General features: G+C 39.7%; 1 protein-coding gene across 1 annotated transcript in view; it reads right to left on the bottom strand.

Annotated features, from left to right (window-relative positions):
• RSRC1 (arginine and serine rich coiled-coil 1) overlaps positions 1–19,415 on the bottom strand; it is a 323,306-nt gene that overhangs the window by 173,079 nt on the left and 130,812 nt on the right. The window contains exon 5 of the mRNA XM_006276863.4: positions 6,516–6,552. Within this exon, the coding sequence (XP_006276925.1) occupies positions 6,516–6,552 (37 nt within the window). The remainder of the gene's footprint in view (positions 1–6,515; positions 6,553–19,415) is intronic.

The following is a 19,415-nucleotide window of genomic DNA, read 5'->3' as shown; positions in this document are numbered from 1 at the left end:
CTCAGAATGCTTGGTGACATCATAAGCCACAAGAGCTAATTTTATTTGGGCTATGAATCACCAGAAATCCTCATTCTCGTTTTTTTTTCTATCAGGTTGGCCACTTTTTTGTTATTTGGAAACTTTTCTACTCATTTATAGATTCATGTACATGTCCCAATCTCTATTTCTTTCCATCTGCACTGAAGCTAAATACTCCTTTGTATCATTTCAAAAGTATTCTCAACCCTGATCTATCTTTTTTGATACCTCTTATTTTGCTGTTCTAAATTTCTTTTTTCAAATATCGTCATACTCTATCAAGCCCTAAATGCTCCAACTTGTATGTTCACGTAGAATAATGTCACTTTGCTTTAATCGTTATTTTACATACTTATATAGCGCCCTTCATCCTGAAGGATTATTTCCAAAGTGCTTTATAACCTTAAATTGAAATGTACTGTGATGTATGAGGACACACTGCTGAATTTCTGCTCTAGGGTTAGTTTGACAGTGATTATTAGTGTACAGCAACATTATGCACTGGTTTATAATGGGAAGTTAAGAATATCTTGGTCACAGATGTGATCAGAAAATATGGTGCGAAGGGAGAGTTTACATAGAACATTCTAACTTTAACTGAAAAGTGTTTGGTTAAAACTATTACAAAAATGCAACAGTGCTTCACAGAAACTAATCTGGTTGTCCATGCCCCCATTCTCCTCCATGGGATATGTTTCCTAACCAGATTACATTTCTCATTAGCACTTCAGACTTCTTTCCAATATAATAGTCTCAGATTGAGGTGGATCACAGGGCATTTAGTCTAGCCAAATGCATGGCCCAGAGGCCACAGATGTTTGTGAACACAATTTTTTTCAGTTTTTGGATTTTCAATTTTCAGTGTAAACTTGAAGCTTTTTGTGGAAATTGTGCACTTTTCACAATAAGTTCAGTCAAAAAATCTATTATCAATTAAACAGTTTCCAAAGAATTCTTTTTAGGCAGCCTTATACTCTTATCAACTGAGGCGAATTCAAGTTGTCAGAATACAACTGGCCAGTATGGAAACTAGGGCTAATATCATTACTCATAAGACTGGAAACTAACTGTTAAACACAAGTAATTGGCAGTTTGATTTTGCAACTCATTAGAAAGCCAGCAACTCAATTAGACTCTCTGCTCTAATCACTGCACTGGGGTAATAGTTCTGTGATCACCACAAGTTTGATCCAAAGCCAATGGAAGCCAATGAAAAGTATATACCCTGGAATTTGGTGGTCTTGGATCAGTCCCCAAGAGAAAGAATGGCACCTACACTGAATGGCTAAGAGCACTTTCTGGACAAAACAAACTGTTCTTTGGAAAAGACTCCTTGGTATACCATAGAAATTTAAATTTAACACTAATCTTGGCTTTACATTTAGCCAATTTTGTCCAAGTACTATTGTAAATATGACAACATACTGGACATCTGCATACTCTAATGAGGTAAAAAAGAACCATAGGACAACTTTTTCTACATGTATCTCAAAAGCCAAATAATCAAAAAAAATCTATATGTAAAGTGAAAGGTCTACAAAAAAAATGCATGTAATGAAGAATAAATCAATTCCCTGAAGTGTGCCTATTATATTTTACAGATCAGATGAACCCTAACTCACTCGGTTTTATCATATTTCTATAAAAATCAGGATTTGTCAGCTAAACTATCACATCTACAGGTAAAAGTTAATTGTGTATGTTGCTCTCAAATACTGGATCTCCTACACAGCAATCCAATGTAGTGTTGCAAGATAATGCCAACACCATGTTAGACTTCCATGAAAAAGGAACGGTAACTACAGAAACTTTAAAAATTCAAGTTTGCCTTTAGAATAAGAACTACAGCAGGCTTTAAGTTGAAATTTCAAGTAAAAATAAAGCTTTTAAAAACAGCCCTTAAACTCCAAACCTGAAGGAAATGAAGGTTAGGGCATGCATCTGTGGCAAACCCAGGAGTACTGCTGAGAAGCATACCCTGCCCACACATTCTCACTCAGTTCAGTCTAGAGCCCACAAAGTAGGTAGTGCAGACAGTTTACAGATATCCTCAGTATGCACCAAGAAATGCACCCAAAACTTAGAGCAGCTTTGATCAGGAGCAAATGGGTAGGACTTGCTTCCTTCCCACAGCAGCCACAGGTTCACCATGCCCACAACAACCAGCTTCATGAATCACAGTGCAAAAGGATGAGTTAAGGGCAAATACAATACTGCTCTTTTAAAAAATTATTTATATTACTTTCTATTAAACAGTTTTAAATCTGGGACTACAACAGAGGAGTACCTGCTGTTGTGGTTCAGTGGTAGAATTCTCGTCTGCCAAGTGCAAGACCCAGGTTTGATTCCGGACACGCACATAACTACAGCAATCAAGGTACCAAGTATCCAGACTCAGTCTGGTCTTTGGATTCTGGCCTAAAGGGGGAATGGAAGGTCTGGGCAGCCTCCACTCCTCCATACTCCTGCCTAACCATATACATCATAGGTCCTAGTGACCTTGCACACATACACCATGATCCAGAATGATCAGTAGTTGCCTACTACTACTACTACTACTCCTCAGCAGTAGAACTGATATATCCTGGCTATCATGTAACTTTGAATAGAGCTGTTTAACTATTAATAAACAAAGTAAACAATAGTTTTATTTGTATAACTATATACAACTACTCTAAGAAATGCTTTATCTATACCTGTTGGTGGTTATTGATTAACATGCAACTGCAACAGAAATGCCTACATTGCTGGCAGGCAGTAACTACATTCCTACAAACCATTGATGAGCTAAACAAGCTATTCATGACAGGTTGCTCTTCAACATTTAAAATGGCCAGACTGTTGCTTGACCACAAGGACAATCAGGTCATTGCTCTGAAATGTTATACAATGCAAGAGGAACAAACAGGATCTCTCTATTGAAGAAATCACAGGTATAGTAGTTCCACAATTATCTTTTATGTAACTACTCATAGAAAACAGGACCCATTCAGAATTGCAAACATTTTCCTATTTTTTTATTTCAAATTTTCCATAACTTATTCAATTCTATAATTTAAGATTTATCAAAAATACAGTGAATTCCACTTTACAGAATCACTGGTTAATAGAATCGGCAATCAGCTGCTTATTTGAATCAATATGGGAAAACCAAAGCCATTTCTATACTATTATGTGTAAAAATCACTCATATTAGAATCACAATTTTCAGGTTTTTGAATCATTTTACTGGGGAAGCCTGGGGATTTTGCAGTTTTGTGAGGAGCCCTCTGCAGGCTAGCAGAGTTCCAGGCTGCAGAGGGCTGGGGGGAGTAGGAAGAGAGTGGTCAGGCAGGGACTACCATGTGCATGTAGATGCACATGGCCCCAGGTACCCTGGAGAGCAGTTCCCGCAATTGTTGGGGGGAGGGGGGAATTGAGCCCCCAGAGGGAGGGAAGGAGGGAGTTGCGCAGGCCTGGGGCTTCAGTGGGGAGTGGGACGGGGCTGCAGACAGCATGTTGGGGGGCAGGAGCTGGACTCCCTGGCAATGTGCCCCTGTGTGCACGGTAACTTTGAGAGACACAACCCTGCACTGCTGCCCTCACTGCCCATGCCAGGCACCCCGACCCCATGCACAGATCTGGGGAGTGCAGGTCCCCCCCCACCCCTCTGGAAGCATGCACTGTGCCAGGGAGCTGGCCCCACCCCCTGTGCCCGAGCCCACAACGGGAAGCTGCAGGTGGGGATCCAGGCTCCACTCCACTGCAGCACCCATCCCCTTCTGCCTGGGAAAGAGGGCTGTGGACCCCGGTCCCCTGACCCCATAGCCCTGGCACCTGGGGGCCCCCTCTGGCAGGCCTGGGAGGCCAGTTAGAGATACGAGCAGGGCCAGAGGGTCATGGGGGAGAAGCATCTGTGGTCTTAAAAAAAATGGGTCTCCTTTTAATGGAATTAGCAGTTAATAGAATCAAATCACCATTTCCCAAAGTGATGCCAATAACAGGAATCCACCGTAATTTGGAAACTTGCAATTGCATCTTAAACAATCCGACAATAAATCAGTCAGTCATTCTCCCAATTAAACAACGTATGTTCATAGTTTTCTTCATTTTTATACTAATAAAAAATACTTAAACATTGAGTTAGTCCTTTGTAGTCACAGCAACCTATACCTTACCTCTAAACCTGGGAGGGCCTACCCACTCAATGACAATTCTTAGGGTACAGGCATGGTTTTAATTTGCTTATCAGAAATAACCAAATGATGTGTGCGGGGTTCTAACCCATAAAAACAACTACTTTTTCACTCGTGAAAATTGTTTTGTTATACTGAAAGATTTTCTAACAGTTTACTGTATATTTGTTGCATATTTCAGGAATAAATGTACTGCTACTTCATTTGACCAAGGTGGAACGTAGCTTAGATACCAAGATGGCAGACACAACAGAAATACAAGTACCAGGTAGCTTCTAACCACATGAAGGAGATGAAGGAGAAGAATATGGATGAAAGGAACGTGCATTTAAATAACAACTTACATAAATGTTATTTCATTTAAAAAGCCAAAGCACAGAAAAAAAAGACTTACTTAACTGTAATTTTTTTAAAACGGGAGGGGCGCGGGGGGGGCAATTTTTACAGATATTTGAAAAAAAAATTATTTTTAGCAGAATGAGTTTGCTATAACAAAATAGCTATAACTCTTCTAGCAAATATACCGGTACCTATTTTTTTTTCCCTTTGGAGTTCAATAGACTTACATTAAAATGTCTGATTATAACTTAAACACGTAAAACAGTTTCCAGTATGAAATGTCTTCCACATATAATGCAAATCTCTATATCTTAGAAAATCAGTCCCTGTGTTTTAGCGCGCATATATATTTAGGTTTTCCAATACCAAAGGGGAAAAAGTCTCCAACTCTAAATATGAAAGCTTCTGTTAACTCTTTCATAGAAAGAGAACAACATTAATGATTTGATGAATATAAGCTTTTACTAAAAAATAAACTGTTCTTATACCAAAGATCTTTTGATGCTGGAAGCTTCCATAGAATCTTTCCATTGATTTTACCACACAATCCTAGAGCAAAGTACCAGTGCCCATGAACCAGATTCCTGTTTTTCTAGGGACTACTAAAAAACCATTCAGCCTCTCCTTGCTCAGCTTGATGGTTTGAGGTGACAACATAAATCATACCTACCTCTTCAGCTATCATACTAGTCCCAATTTAGAAAAAGTACCAGTCACGGTCATCTGTCAGGACTACAGCATCTTTATAATGCATTAAAAACATTTTCTGAACACATTAGATTACAACAACCTGACACCAGTGGAGGAATGAAACATTTTTAAAATTTAAGAGGTTCAACCAGCATGCAAGAAACCGATGAAACTAGCAAATGAGATAAATTTTTACATTTCTGTAACAGCTAGACAGAGCCAACTATCTAAACTGTGTATAGTCTCAGAATTCAAGTAGCTACTGAGCTCTGGTCAGGCCAAAAAAATAAAAGTGAGACACAGTTGACAACTATCGCGCAGTATACAGCCTCTACCTCATGGACATGCTGCATGAAGAGAGTAGCACACAAGCTTTAAAATGGTTACGATTTCAAAGATTCTAAAATGTAAAAAAAAATTTAAAAAGCATTGCGTTAACCCTGAGCAGCAATTAAAAATTACTTGCACTGGATGGTAATAATCATATTTTATACATCATGGAGGTACACAACAAACTGTTATGTTGTGTGTATTCAAATTCTGTATCAGAGAAATCTCTAACCTTAGTACTGAATATTTAGATTAACAAAAATCATAACCCATGACTCCAAAAGAATTCTTTATATGGACTGCTTAATGTTCTGATGATGGCTGATATTAACATACTAAATTCAATGACTTTCAGAGTTGTGACAATACCGTATTTTTCAGTTTTGATCAACTGATTAGTTTTTAATGCTAAGTATGTCTCTCTGCCACTGGTTGGAATATGTTTATTTAAACCAAAAAATATTTTGCATCTCAATTATAATGTTATGTTGTAGCACTGAATGGAATTTAAATCAATACATTATTCATAAAGCAAAGACAACAGAAAAAAAAAAACTGTGCACTTCTTTCAAAAATTTCAAATTACTAAAACATACCACATTTATGCATGAAATATTTGATTGTTTTTTTAAACACAAGTTTGTTCTTTTCAGATCAGGATATGCCAAAAATCCAACACCAAACAATTTTTGTTTATAATTAAGGCAATCATCAATCCAAGGATTGTAGTCCATTTTATTTCATCTCTACATCAAAAAAAGTAATTTAAAAAAATTAAAATTCCCTTGAAATGGTGAGATAAATGAAAATGTAAGTGCCTTCACATAATAACAGTAAGCTGACCCACTGGGAAATGGTTGACTTTCTCAATTCAAGGTATTCAAAGCTCATTCAAAAGTGTTCATTTGGAATGCAGATATCAAAGATGATGCAAATGTTCAAGAGAAAATTAGAACTTACCAGATGTTCTAATCCAGCTTTGATGTTTCCAGAGTCCCTGTAAAAGAAGAACAAAAGTTCTAAATAGTTGCTAAACCCTTGTCTATAATGATTTGTGTTTAACTCAGAAATATCAAGAAAAAAATCTCAGTTTCTTCACTATTTTTCTCATGTTTTTAATGTTTACATCTTGATTATTAAAAATCCAAGAAAAAAGATATTAGTCATATAGAAGCAAAACTTTCCATTTATTTAAACTCTTGTCTTAAAATTATTGTAACCAGAAAGCAAGGCCCTACTACGTCAAATAGTATTTTAAATTTGAATACTGGTAACTATTGGAGAAAGACATTTAAATAAATAAAATATAGTGCTATGATATCAAATCCATGTGTAGTTCTGCCTGAGCTTCCTCTACTACAATTTAAGTAACAAATGTGACTGTTAATAAAAAGGAAACAATGAATGAATTGATTAGTAACCAACTAGATGATGGAAAGAATGTTGGATCTTTACATATTTCTTCTGACATGAGTTGCAAAACTCTAAAGCTCACACCGAACATTTAAGCCAAAAATACAAGCTGTTACCACCTGAGGATCCGGGGTTGCAAGAAAAGATCCAAAAATTATGAATGAGAAAAAGAAGATACTTAAGCAAGGAAAATTCAGACTCAAAATTTAATCCTTAATGCATCCTGGTGTACATAGATATAGTGCTAGTTTGCCAAGCTGGACAAGGATAAACAATTTACCCAGCTTAGTGAAGTCAACAGGATGAGATGTCTTCTCTTTGCCTCTTCCAAAAAACAAACACTAAATGAAGGCAGCCAGTTTCTGCTTTCATTAACTTCAAATTAAATCTGCTTCTAAACAGAACTGTCCCTTTCTGTTGATAATACACTGCAATGATGCCAATATGGAAAAAAATAACTTTCCAAATAATGAATTCCTGGATTGTATAATGTTGTACACACGCATGTTCAGTATATTCTTTTACAGTAATTGCTCAATTCTGTGCAAACACAAATGGCAAAAAACTCAAAATCCTCTGATTATCATAAACGTGGTAAGACATGAGCTCTCTTAATACACTGCTAATTACAGGGGCCATTTAAAGTTGCATACACAATTTAAAGAGAACATATGCTACTTTTGGATACTCCACTTACTTCATGTACTTCATTTTATTTGAGACATTATATTTACATCATATACTTACTAGCGCTTCACATTACAGTGGTGTAATGCAATAATCATAAATATCAATATAAAAATCTAATGCAAGATTTCTTTTAATAAATAATTTGGCATTGATAACATTATTCATGCTTTTCTACATGAAGTAAGTATATTTCTTGTCACTGACTTCATAGTAAATGAAGTAAAAAAAAAGTTTGATTCCTCTTAAAACTAGTATTTCTTTTTATAATCAAAACTTACTATAGAAGGCCATACATTATTTAGATAGAAATGAAGTCCTGTACATTTATCCTATGGTGCCAAAGGTCTTAAGGAACTTAATTTATTGGAAAACAGAATCCAAGAAACTGATGCAGGCAGGTTCCAGCTAACGATATAAAACCTGTCCTCTTTAGTGATCTGTCTCCTGTACTGTCCCTGTCATGACTTCATCAATATTTGTGCAACTCCTTTTGCCCTGTGCTGAAAGCAGACTTAATTCAATTATAGGTCTCAAAACTGATAAAATGGTCCTGAAGTGGAAAATGCAAAGAGATTATTGGCAAATGAATAAAGATTTGTATCGAACTAACACACAAGAGTACAGCAGGGTTTTTTTTTTTTTTTAATCATTCCCTGTCTTAAGTCTTCTGGGAACAGTGAGTTTCCCTTCCCCTCATGCAGCACATCGATTTTTGAATTAGACTGCAATATTAAATAATTAATATACTTGCCATGATTGATGTTTTGCATTAGTTGAATATTAGGTTATCAATCAAAATCCACTTGGTTTAATGTAATAATATTGAAAAAGTGTCACTGGCTGTTCATCCAATTTGTAGTTGAGGCAGCACAGATAGCAATATTGGTGCAACACACGGCTCTAAAGCAGGAAATGCAGTGGCTGAACACGCATAAGGCAAACATTATGAAACTAACTAGGACAAGACTGCGGTTGTCCTAAATGAACCTTGTGGCACCTGTCAGTTTCAATATAATATTTTTCCTGCCAGAGGCTGCCATGAATCAATCAGAATGACATGCAGTAAAACTAAAACAAAACAGTATCCTTCCTGTTCAAAAACTTAATCTATAGTATAATAAGTGTAAAGTACAACAATTAATGGTATAGTCTAAAAACTGTCTTGTGAAAAATTGGGAACTGATGCTGTGACATAACCATAACACATTTTAAAGCGACTTTCAAACATGAACAAACCAAAGATTTTCATAGAATATATACCCCTGTTTTTAATATCATAAATTACTACAAGTAAGAAGCAAGATGTTTTATGCACAGCCTTGTATTACAATACCCTTATTGAATACTACTGTAAGAAAGGATAGCCAATATTAATTTCATACTTACCAATAATATATAGCTTTACAGAAATGACATATTCAGCTACACTTCACTAGTCCCAACAAAAAACCTTTCAAATGATTAGTCTCAAAAGCATAACATGTATTTTTAGATTAGTTGGATAAGGCATTTTGGTTTTTTTGTTTTGGAATTTTGCTTCTCCTCTCTTCAGATAATCTTTAGAGTCATTTCCCTTCTAAAAACATGAATTTATGCTGCAAAAGGTTACTTGACACAGCTATATTTAACAAGTGGGCATTAAATACTGCAAACATACTACTCAAGCTATTCCAAAGGTAAAGCTGGATGAGGAAAAAACTGCAGCTGAACTAAATTTGAATCATAGCTTTAAGGGACCTGTAACAACAAGCCAGGAATTCAAATAAGCAAGTGTAGCCATCTTTGGATCATTTAAACCCATAATGTAGGTAACTAATTGAAAGTGTTAACTTACTAACAGAAGTTCCATTTCCAATAACCTAAAAATAAAACAGGTTATATACACTGGTATTTGTTGAAAACAGTTTTAAACTTATATTCATAAGAACACATACATGTATAAAGCCAACATTTTGACCAAAATGGCTGAAAAGACTTGAGAGGCAAGGGTTTTTTGTGATACCTTTTACTGGACTGACTGTATTTTTACTGGAGTTGGTCCAATAAAAGGAATCACCCCCAAAAAAACCAAACATTTGCCTCTTATACATTTCATGGACCATCATGGCTACAACAAAACTCCAAACCTATAGAAGACTGCGTAATAGGGGTGTGTGAAGTGGGCCCTATTCGATTTGGATTCAGCCCAAATCGGGGACAGTGATTCGATTTGTTGATTCAGATCACTGTACCCGATACGATTCGGCCGAACCCGAATCTGAAGTTTTGATGATAAAAATGAGAATCAGCAATTTGGACATAGACACAGCTTTAAAAGTTTTTTCTACATACCTTGAGGTAGCAGCACAGCTCGTGCTGGGGTGGATGGAGTGTCCTACAGGAGTGGGGGTGGGGGGGGAGCCTCCACATGCTCGGCAGCAAACCCAGAAGTGGACCAAAAGTACTTTTGGTCCACTTCCGAGTCCACTGGGAAGCACGTTGGGGGGAGGGCTCCCCACATCTCCCCGACTCGGGGATCAGCTGCAGGGGGACCCCAGGTGCTCCCCTCAGACCCAGGAGGCACCAGTCACTGAGACAGAGGACATGGGGGGGGGCTGCCCTGCGTGCTCCCTGGCAGACCCAGAAGTGGACCAGAAGCACTGAATACATTTAGGAAAACTGGTGTTTTGCATGATAGCTAAACAAGTTACTCCATCTTCTTACATATAAGTCATCATTGCTCTTTCTTGTTGCCAAAGGCTATGTACAGACAGTCAAAAAGCCTGAGGCTGAATCTATCCAATCTTTGCAGATTAGTCTGAGATGCATAGATTGAACCAATAAGCAGGTGAACAGACCTTCATTTTCATTCCAGAAATGCAGTCACATGCCTGAATTGGCTCAGGCCAGAAGCCAGGAGCACTAAAGCATGCCTCCTTGCTTGGCTGAAGCAGACAGTTTGGACTAAGCCTAGCCAGCCCACCCTGCAAGGGGGGTTTGCAGGGGAGGTGCAAAACATCCTGGGATGCTGGGGGGCTGAGAGTTAACTTGAATCTGGAGGGCATCTGGAACAGAAGTTCAATAATCAAATTTAACCTAAATCAGTTAAGTCTGATACTACATCCATCCAGGTTTACATTAAATTTGTTTTGGCCATTTTGAAAGTGGTTTATATACACTGAGCTTCTGTTGTATTACAGCTATGAACCAGTTTCTGATCACTTCTACAAGTTTGTGTGTAACTTTTTGACCCTGGCCATGACGCCAGTGAACCCCTGTTGCATCCACACTTCTTAGAAAACAAAGCTGCCTGATTCAACACCAAAAGAAAAAGACCCAGACCTGGCTAGAGGGATGGATAAGGACAAAAAACCTTGGGCAGAGGATGGAAAGAAAAAAACTCCTCATATAAAGGCTGGAGGGAGTGAAACTGGGACTGTCTAGGTAAAAGACTAGGAGTCAGGGAGAGAAGAGGAATGAGCATGAGTACAGCTTGGCTAGAGGACTTGGTAAAACAACTGGGACTGAAAGAGCAAACAGTTGCAAGTTTTGGAGCTTTGCTCTTCCTCTCTCCAAGCCCTCCAAGTTATTAAGCTCCACTTCAAGGTAGAGCTCCTTTGGCTTCTGCAGACCTCCAAGAACATGGCTACATTGCTTCTGGTTTGGAAGGTAGCAGTAGGCTTCCTCCTAAGTAGGAAGAAGTAGAGTGGCATTTATGAAGTATTGCACCAGAGCTAATTAGTTCTGCTAATTACCTCAGCCATAGAACTGCACTATAGCACTGATGCTAAACTAGAACAGGAAGGGGTATAGATACCTTGGAGGTCTGTGGAGCATCTCAATACCCTAACCCAGAGTTTGCTCCACAAAGACTGGTCATTTTAGAGACCAATACCAGTGGGGCAAGAGGCTGAGATGGCAAAGAAAAGAAGATCTAACTGGATGCAGGGAAAAAAACTGGAATTGTCCCACTAAAAAGACTGGAACGAGGCTGAGGGGTGCAATCACTGAACAAATGCTTTGGATAAGCAAAACTGGCATAGGGGGCAAAGGCTAGGCAAATGGAGCATAGGCTTTGGGTGAGGAGCTGAGAAGAAACGAAAAACAGATCAGCTAGACAAGGAGACTGTACGTGGTTCCCTCTTTTCCCAGAATGCATCCCGTGGCTGCCAGGCAATAGTGCTGATTATAGTTTGTCAAGCATTTAGTGAAAGGTGCTATATACGAGACTGTATTTTTTTTTTTTAAATAAATAAAATTCCACTCATTTAACTAGTTGAGCATAAGAACAATTTTCTGGCGATGACAATATTAAAGGAACCTTCTTAAAGAAATATTTGACAATAAAATATGCTATCTAAAATTGCTAGAACATGTACCAATAGTTGTATTAAGCATGACATTATTTTAAATTTGCAAGAAAAAAGGCCTAAAAAAACCTGGAATAATTTCTATACATAGCAAAATTATTGTTCCTTTGCAGTGCATACACACATCTGTGTGTTTTATGTCTAGACAGCCCATAGCACAACAGGATATGGTGGAAGCAGTAGTGATAATAATTCCACATTGGAATAGATATTTCTATACCCAACTCAGATATATTAAAGCATCTATTCTAAATCACTACATGTCATTCCCTTTCCCAGTAATTAAGATAACAAGCCTCAGTGTTCCTAAGTGAGGGGCAAGACAAGTCTCTCACTGGGATTGTGGAGAGGCAGCAGCAGGGCACCAGACTACCATGCATAGACCCTGAGATGGTGCAGTGTCACTTGGAGGAACTAGATGCATTTAAGTCGGCAGGCCCAGATAAGCTCCATCCGAGGGTACTGAAGGCACTGGCTGACGTCATTGCACAGCCACTGGCAGAATATTTGAACGCTCATGGCGCACGGGCCAGGTCCCAGAGGACTGGAAAAGGGCCAATGTGGTCCCCATTTTCAAGAAGGGGAGGAAGAAGGACCCAGGCAACTATAGGCCAGTCAGTTTCACCTCCATCCTTGGCAAAGTCTTTGAAAAAATTATCAAGGCTCACATTTGCAAGAGCCCGGCAGGACAAATTATGCTGAGGGGAAACCAGCAAGGGTTCATAGCAGGTAGATCATGCCTGACTAATCTAGTCTCTTTTTATGACCAGGTTACAAAACGCCTGGACACAGGAGTAGAGGTTGACATCATATACTTAGACTTCAGGAAGGCCTTCGATACGGTATCCCACCCCATACTGGTGAACAAGTTAAGGGGCTGTGACTTGGATGACTACACAGTCCGGTGGGTGGCGAGTTGGCTAGAGGGTCGCACCCAGAGAGTTGTACCGGATGGTTCGGTATCGACCTGGAAGGGTGTGGGCCCCCGCAGGGCTCAGTCCTAGGACCGATACTCTTCAATGTCTTCATCAGCAACTTGGACGAGGGAGTGAAGTGTACTCTGTCCAAGTTTGCGGATGACACAAAAATGTGGGGAGTAGACATGCCGGAGGGCAGGGAACAACTATAAGCAGATCTGGACAGGTTGGACAAATGGGCAGAAAACAAAAGAATGCAATTCAACAAGGAGAAATGCAAAGTGCTGCATCTAGGGAGGAAAAATGTCCAGCACACCTACAGCCTAGGAAATGACCTGCTTGGTGGCACGGAAGTGGAAAGGGATCTTGGAGTCCTAGTGGACTCCAAGATGAACATGAGCCGGCAGTGTGACGAAGCCATCAGAAAAGCTAGTGGCACTTCATCGTGCATCAGCAGATGCATGACGAACAAATTCAAGGAGGTGATACTTCCCCTCTATCGGGCGCTGGTCAGACCGCAGTTGGAATACTGCGTTCAATTTTGGGCGCTGCACTTCAAGACAGATGTGGATAACCTGGAGAGGGTCCAGAGAAGGGCCACTCATACGGTTAGGGGCTTGCAGGCCAAGCCCTATGAGGAGAGACTGGGGCACCTGGACCTCTTCAGCCTCCGCAAGAGAAGGTTGAGAGGCGACCTTGTGGCTGCCTATAAGTTCATCACGGGGGCACAGAAGGGAATTGGTGAGGCTTTATTCTTCACCAAGGCGCTCCCAGGGGTTACAAGAAATAATGGCCATAAGCTAGCAGAGAGCAGATTTAGACTGGACATTAGGAAGAACTTCTTCACAGTTAGAGTGGCCAAGGTCTGGAATGGGCTCCCAAGGGAGGTGGTGCTCTCTCCTACCCTGGGGGTCTTCAAGAGGAGGTTAGATGAGTATCTAGCTGGGGTCATCTAGACCCAGCACTCTTTCCCGCCTATGCAGGGGGTCAGACTCGATGATCTATTGAGGTCCCTTCTGACCCTAGAATCTATGATGTCAGGATCTCAATGACTGTAATGACTGAAGAAGACTGCAAGATGGAGGTCTCCTGCTGTCTAGGGTTCTCCACTGCCACTGGGCTCAGATCTCCACCTTGTTAAGACAACTTGGTTGCAGTTTCTGCACACCAGCTTCCAGACATTAAACAAATTTACATGCAGGTTTCTACCACAGGAAACACAATGTCTTGTACCAAACTCCAAAAGCTCTGGCAATGGACCAGTGATGACAGAGATACAACTAGTGAATCTGGCAGTCTACAGTCACAAATCTGTATACAGGCTGTAGTAGTAGCTTGATAGCCATCTTGCACCTGGGTTGAGATAGGAGTGCAATTTGGCAGCTGCTACCATGACTGATCAGTCCTGGATCCCCTCTGCTCATTCCATGCCCTCCCACCCTCCCTCCATGGGGAAGATGCTAGAAAACATTCCCTAAACCTAGGCTATCTTATCTGCTCCTAGCTGGATAAACACGTCCAGTGGGATCACTCTCTTTATATTCAAAAACATCATAAGACAATAATGATTTTCACAACATGGAAAATTTGTTTCTTGATGGATAGATAACCAAGATAATGAACAACAAGAAAGAAGAACTGCCATTATCTCCAAGAAACTAGTGAGATATAACATCAACACTGAAGCTCACAGTAAGACAAGATGGCCAAATGAGGGCCAGCTGAGGGAAGAGGGTGAAGCCTGCATCTTCTTCTGGAAGGGGAAACCAGCTCAGGACAGATGCACTCAAGGTGTCAGTTCTGCCAACATTAAGTTGATAGCTTGGCTATCAACTTAAGGAGCTCCCTGTGGGCATTAATCTTATGACCTATTGTCCTGAGTTCAGCAACAACCAGTAAACCACCATCATTTGCTCATATGCCCCAACATTTGATGCTGACAATGATGTTAAAGAACAGTTCTACTCCAATCTTGACCATGTTCTGACATACTAACAAGGAGGACAAGATCATTCTCCTGGGTGACTTCAATGCCAGAGTTGGATGTGACCTGGAACTCTGGAGTGGCACCACTGGGAAGGAAGGAGTAGGGAAAGCCAATTCCAATAGCATCCTTTCCCAGAGCAAATGCACAGAACACAGTTTTGTCATCATCTTCAGAGAGAATAACAAATACAAGAACACATGGAGACACCTTCACTCTAAAGCACTGGCACCTCCTCCACTATGTTATTGTTAGAGCCCATGATTGAATGGATGTTTGTATCGTGCAAGCCATGCAAGGAACTGATGGCTGCTGGACAGATCATCGTCTTGTCAGATCCATTATGAACGTTCAGCTTGTTCTGAAACACTGAAAACAACCAAAAGCAATGTGAAGGACTCAACAAATATCTTTAATACCTGAAGGTCTGTTAGAATTTTCAACAGTGTCTCCATGGAAAGGCCTCTGGCCTGCCCACAAATAAAGCCAACATTGAGGAATCCTGGAAGGGGTTTAAAACCATCATTCATATGGCCTGTGCTGAATCCATTGGCCAAACCACCAGTTGAAGCCAAAACTGGTTTGATGAGAGCAACGCTGATATCCAGCCCTCCAATTGGAAAAGAAGGGCTCATTCTGCTTTGCAAAGTGACATATCATCTCAGGAGAGGAAACATATCAGTTCCTCAAAGCCAAAGCTGAAAGGAGGATCCAGGAAGTCAAAAATAAGTGGTAGCTGACAAACATGGTATGCATAGATTTTTCCTGGCAACAAAAGCCATCTACAGCCCAGCTTCCCAGTCTTACTTTCCTGTAATACAAGATGGTTCAATGCTTCTCAAAGACAACAAATCTATAAAAGCTAGATGGAAAGAGCAATTTGAGCCACTCCTGAACCATGAGTCAACTATGGCAGAGACCACCATCCAATCCATTCCCCAATATCCTGAAAGGGAATCCCTCACCAGCCCCCTCTTATCCTAGAAGTCTAGAGTGCCATCAAGGAAACCAAGAACAACAAGGCTACTGGACTGGATGGCTTACCTGATGAAATTGACATGGCTGGCAGCAAGAAACTGTTGGTACTAAGACTCCAGAAATGTATTCTATGAATTTTGAACAACAAAGAGATCCCTGGGGACTTGGGGAATGACAACATCATGACAGTCATCTTGATTCTCATTAAGGACCATCTTCCTTCTAGAATTGACATAGAATACCAAACAGATGGAGGACTCCTCAATCTGGGACATTTTCATTTGAACACTTAAAACAACTATCCTTGACCTTCAATATGCCGATGACTACACCATCCTTGCAAACAGTGAAGAAAACCCCTCCATACTATGCTGTATCTTTTCAGAGAAGCATACCAAACATTGGGCCTCTCTCCCAACATTGAGAAAACTAAAGTGCTTTATCAGCCTAACCCAAGGCCATAAATGTGATTCCCCTACCCAAATTACTATCAAAAGGAAAGACACCTGGAGGTAGTTGAATACTTCCCCTACCTCAGTAGCCACTTCTCTGAGAGAGTAAGTATTGATGATGAGGAGGTCAAGCACAAGTGGTAGTTGTTGACCAACTCCATTGGTCCTGCAACTTCAGCCAAGGGGCAGGCCATTTCAAAGTAAAGTGCCTTGCCCTCAAAGCAGAGAAGAGAGCGTGAAGGAACAAAAAGGATAAAAATCTTAACCTACAGCTTACTGTCTGTAAAGTCTGCACAAAGACCTGCAACTTCTGTGGATGGGTCTGTGGCTCAAGGATTGTTAAAGCCACTTCAAGACCCATAAACGAGCTGTGATAGAGATCATCCTTGAATTAAGGGATGGCTGACGACAACAGCAACCCTCCCACAGCCCATAGCTCCCCTCTAAGAACAACTCATTTTTCCCTTTATTCAGTTGCTTATAAAAAAAAAAAAAAAAAAAAAAAAAAAAAAAAAAAAAAAAAAAAAAAATCGATAAGATTTGTAAAAATCTCTCATTTCTATTTAAGTAATGTGGCATAGTATCAAATGCTCTAAACTCAAGAACATTAGATATATCACTATTAATTTGTTCAGAAAAGTAGTTCTCATTAAAAGAAAGATATCAGGTTTATCAAATATGCTCTACTTTTGATAAACCCATTTTATATTATCTTGTTTTCATTTTATGCCCATGTCTTTTACCATTCTTTTCTTCAAAATAATGGATGAATCAGAATAATGGATGTATTGTAGTAAGGTTATAACTGTCTAGTCATATAACACTACCTTCAATTTACAAGATTTGTGATTCTATGTACCAGTTTTTTCACATTTCTGGAATGAAGATTATCCTGTCCTCCCAGCTTGAAATCAATGAGTTACTTGAGTTTTGCTTCCAACTTGGTTGTGGTTATTTTCATTTCTATACTCTGGGTTAGCCCCCATTACCAAAATCATTGTCCCTAGTAGAAACTGTTACAAAATCTTCAGTTAGTTTTGGGGTCACATGTAAACTCAACCCAATCCTGCACTACTTTTCTTGTTCTGTTATTTTTGTGGCTGAAGAATCTTTTGCCATTTGTTTTTAATGTCTAGCTCACCTTGATTTTTGGCAATTCTAACTGTATCCCTACACTTCTTGACCACCGTAACATAGTGTTCTTCATGGTAAGTCCATTTTCCCATTTCTTGGGAGTCTTACCCTCTAATTTATTTATTTATTGCCCTTTCTTGGGATGCAAATTCCAGAAAGTTTTGGCACTTAAAAAAAAAAAAAAAAAGTCTTTTTTTACTTAAACAAGCCCCCTTCCTGTTGACATCCTTCACCCCTTTAGACCAAATAATTCCACCAATTTGTCCTTTTTCAGCTAAATAACTTCAAAGCCCAGCCCAAGTAAAGTCTTGACAGTTGCCTGTGCACTGTTAGCCTTCACACTATCATGCTGGAGAAGAACATCATGATTGAGCTTTCCATATCTTTTGGTCTAAAAAGCTGGCTTGCCGCTTGCACTGGGTGTTACTGTTAATTGTGACCCTCTGGTCTGTGAAGTGGACAAGGAGTGGTTCCATGCAATTCTGAAACAGGTTGATCAAGACCTTGCCGAAGAACGGCTGAGTGCTGAATTTTTTGGTCTGTGGCAACAATGTGCATTTCCACTACATGCTCTGCTTTTTCCTCTTGGGTTCATAATGGTGGACCCAGGTCTTGTCCCTGCTGATGATGCATGCAAGGAACCCCTCACCATTCTCCCATACACATTGTAGAAGCTGGTATACACCGACACATTGTATACACCAACTTCTACATGTTGGTGTTAAACACATCTATCAGTTGCACCCAATGGGCACAGCCTTTCTGGCAACTAAGGTGATTGTGCAAAATGGAGTGAATACTGCCAGCCCTTTCACCACTAATTCAGAAATGCTCACTCTCCTGATTGCACATATAGCAGCACTGACCTTGGCAATATTGTCCTCAATTGTGGCTGTTCTGGGGCCACTTCCCAGGGTTCATCTACTATGGACATGTGTCCATTTTTTAACTTCTCCACCCACTCAAAGACCTTCCATTGATCCATGCAGTTCTCACCGTACTGTGCCACAATCCTATAGTGAATTTCACTACACAGTACACCATAAGCCCACAAAAAATGAATGCCAGAACACTGTTCTTTGTTGCATGCTGACAGCTGTGTAGCCATGTTGTTTGCATGTTCACTAGTGTCACATGTTCAGTGCAGAACAAGTGGTGCATTTAACAGTGCCAAAAAAATCAGCATTGCTCACTGCTGTGTAGTTTCCTACTTCGTCACAGATATGCAGCGTAAGCAGCCATTTTGCCATTAGTTTCTGAAACACCCTCGTAAACTGAATCAATTCTTGATCACTTGACTTAAAGGTATTTTCTACAACCAGCTCTGCTACGAAGTCTTCAGCAATAACCAATATAAAAGCACAATAAGCACCTCTTGTTGATTCAGTGATGCTATCAGGTGAAGAAATCCATCCATTAGGAGCAGGAACATCTGGGTTCTACCCTTATTAGCATGTTTTCCAATTTTACTGAAGATGTGTGCCAAAATGACATTTCAAAGCAGTACTTCTCTTTCTAACAATAGAGAGACCTCTATCCACATAGAAAACTAATCTTTTGGCTTTATAATAAACTTCTAATGATAACCCAGTGGAACTCTTCCCAAAATGCATTTAACCCAACTGATTCCTTTATCCAATCTTGTTTCTCTGGTCTACTGTATCATAAACATACAAACACTACGCCATCAATTATACCCTTATTGCTGTATTTCCTGAATACTGCATACTACTTAATGCAGTCACAATCACTATTCTAACATATTGCTGTTATTCCTGTAATATTTAGTATCATGTCCTGCACCAGTAGTTTCAGTTAATCAGTTCAGTTGTCTGGGTTTTTTGTGATATCACATTAACCTTTCAATTGTTTCCCCACAGATCTCATCCAGTTTCCTAGCCAGATCAGTCATTATCAATCAATATTAATACTCTTTTTCCTTG

This window comes from Alligator mississippiensis, chromosome 7 (genome assembly GCF_030867095.1).
Source record: "Alligator mississippiensis isolate rAllMis1 chromosome 7, rAllMis1, whole genome shotgun sequence".
Classification (NCBI taxonomy): domain Eukaryota; kingdom Metazoa; phylum Chordata; order Crocodylia; family Alligatoridae; genus Alligator; species Alligator mississippiensis.
Note: the sequence above shows the minus strand (reverse complement) of the source record. Positions and strands in the feature narration are given on the sequence as shown.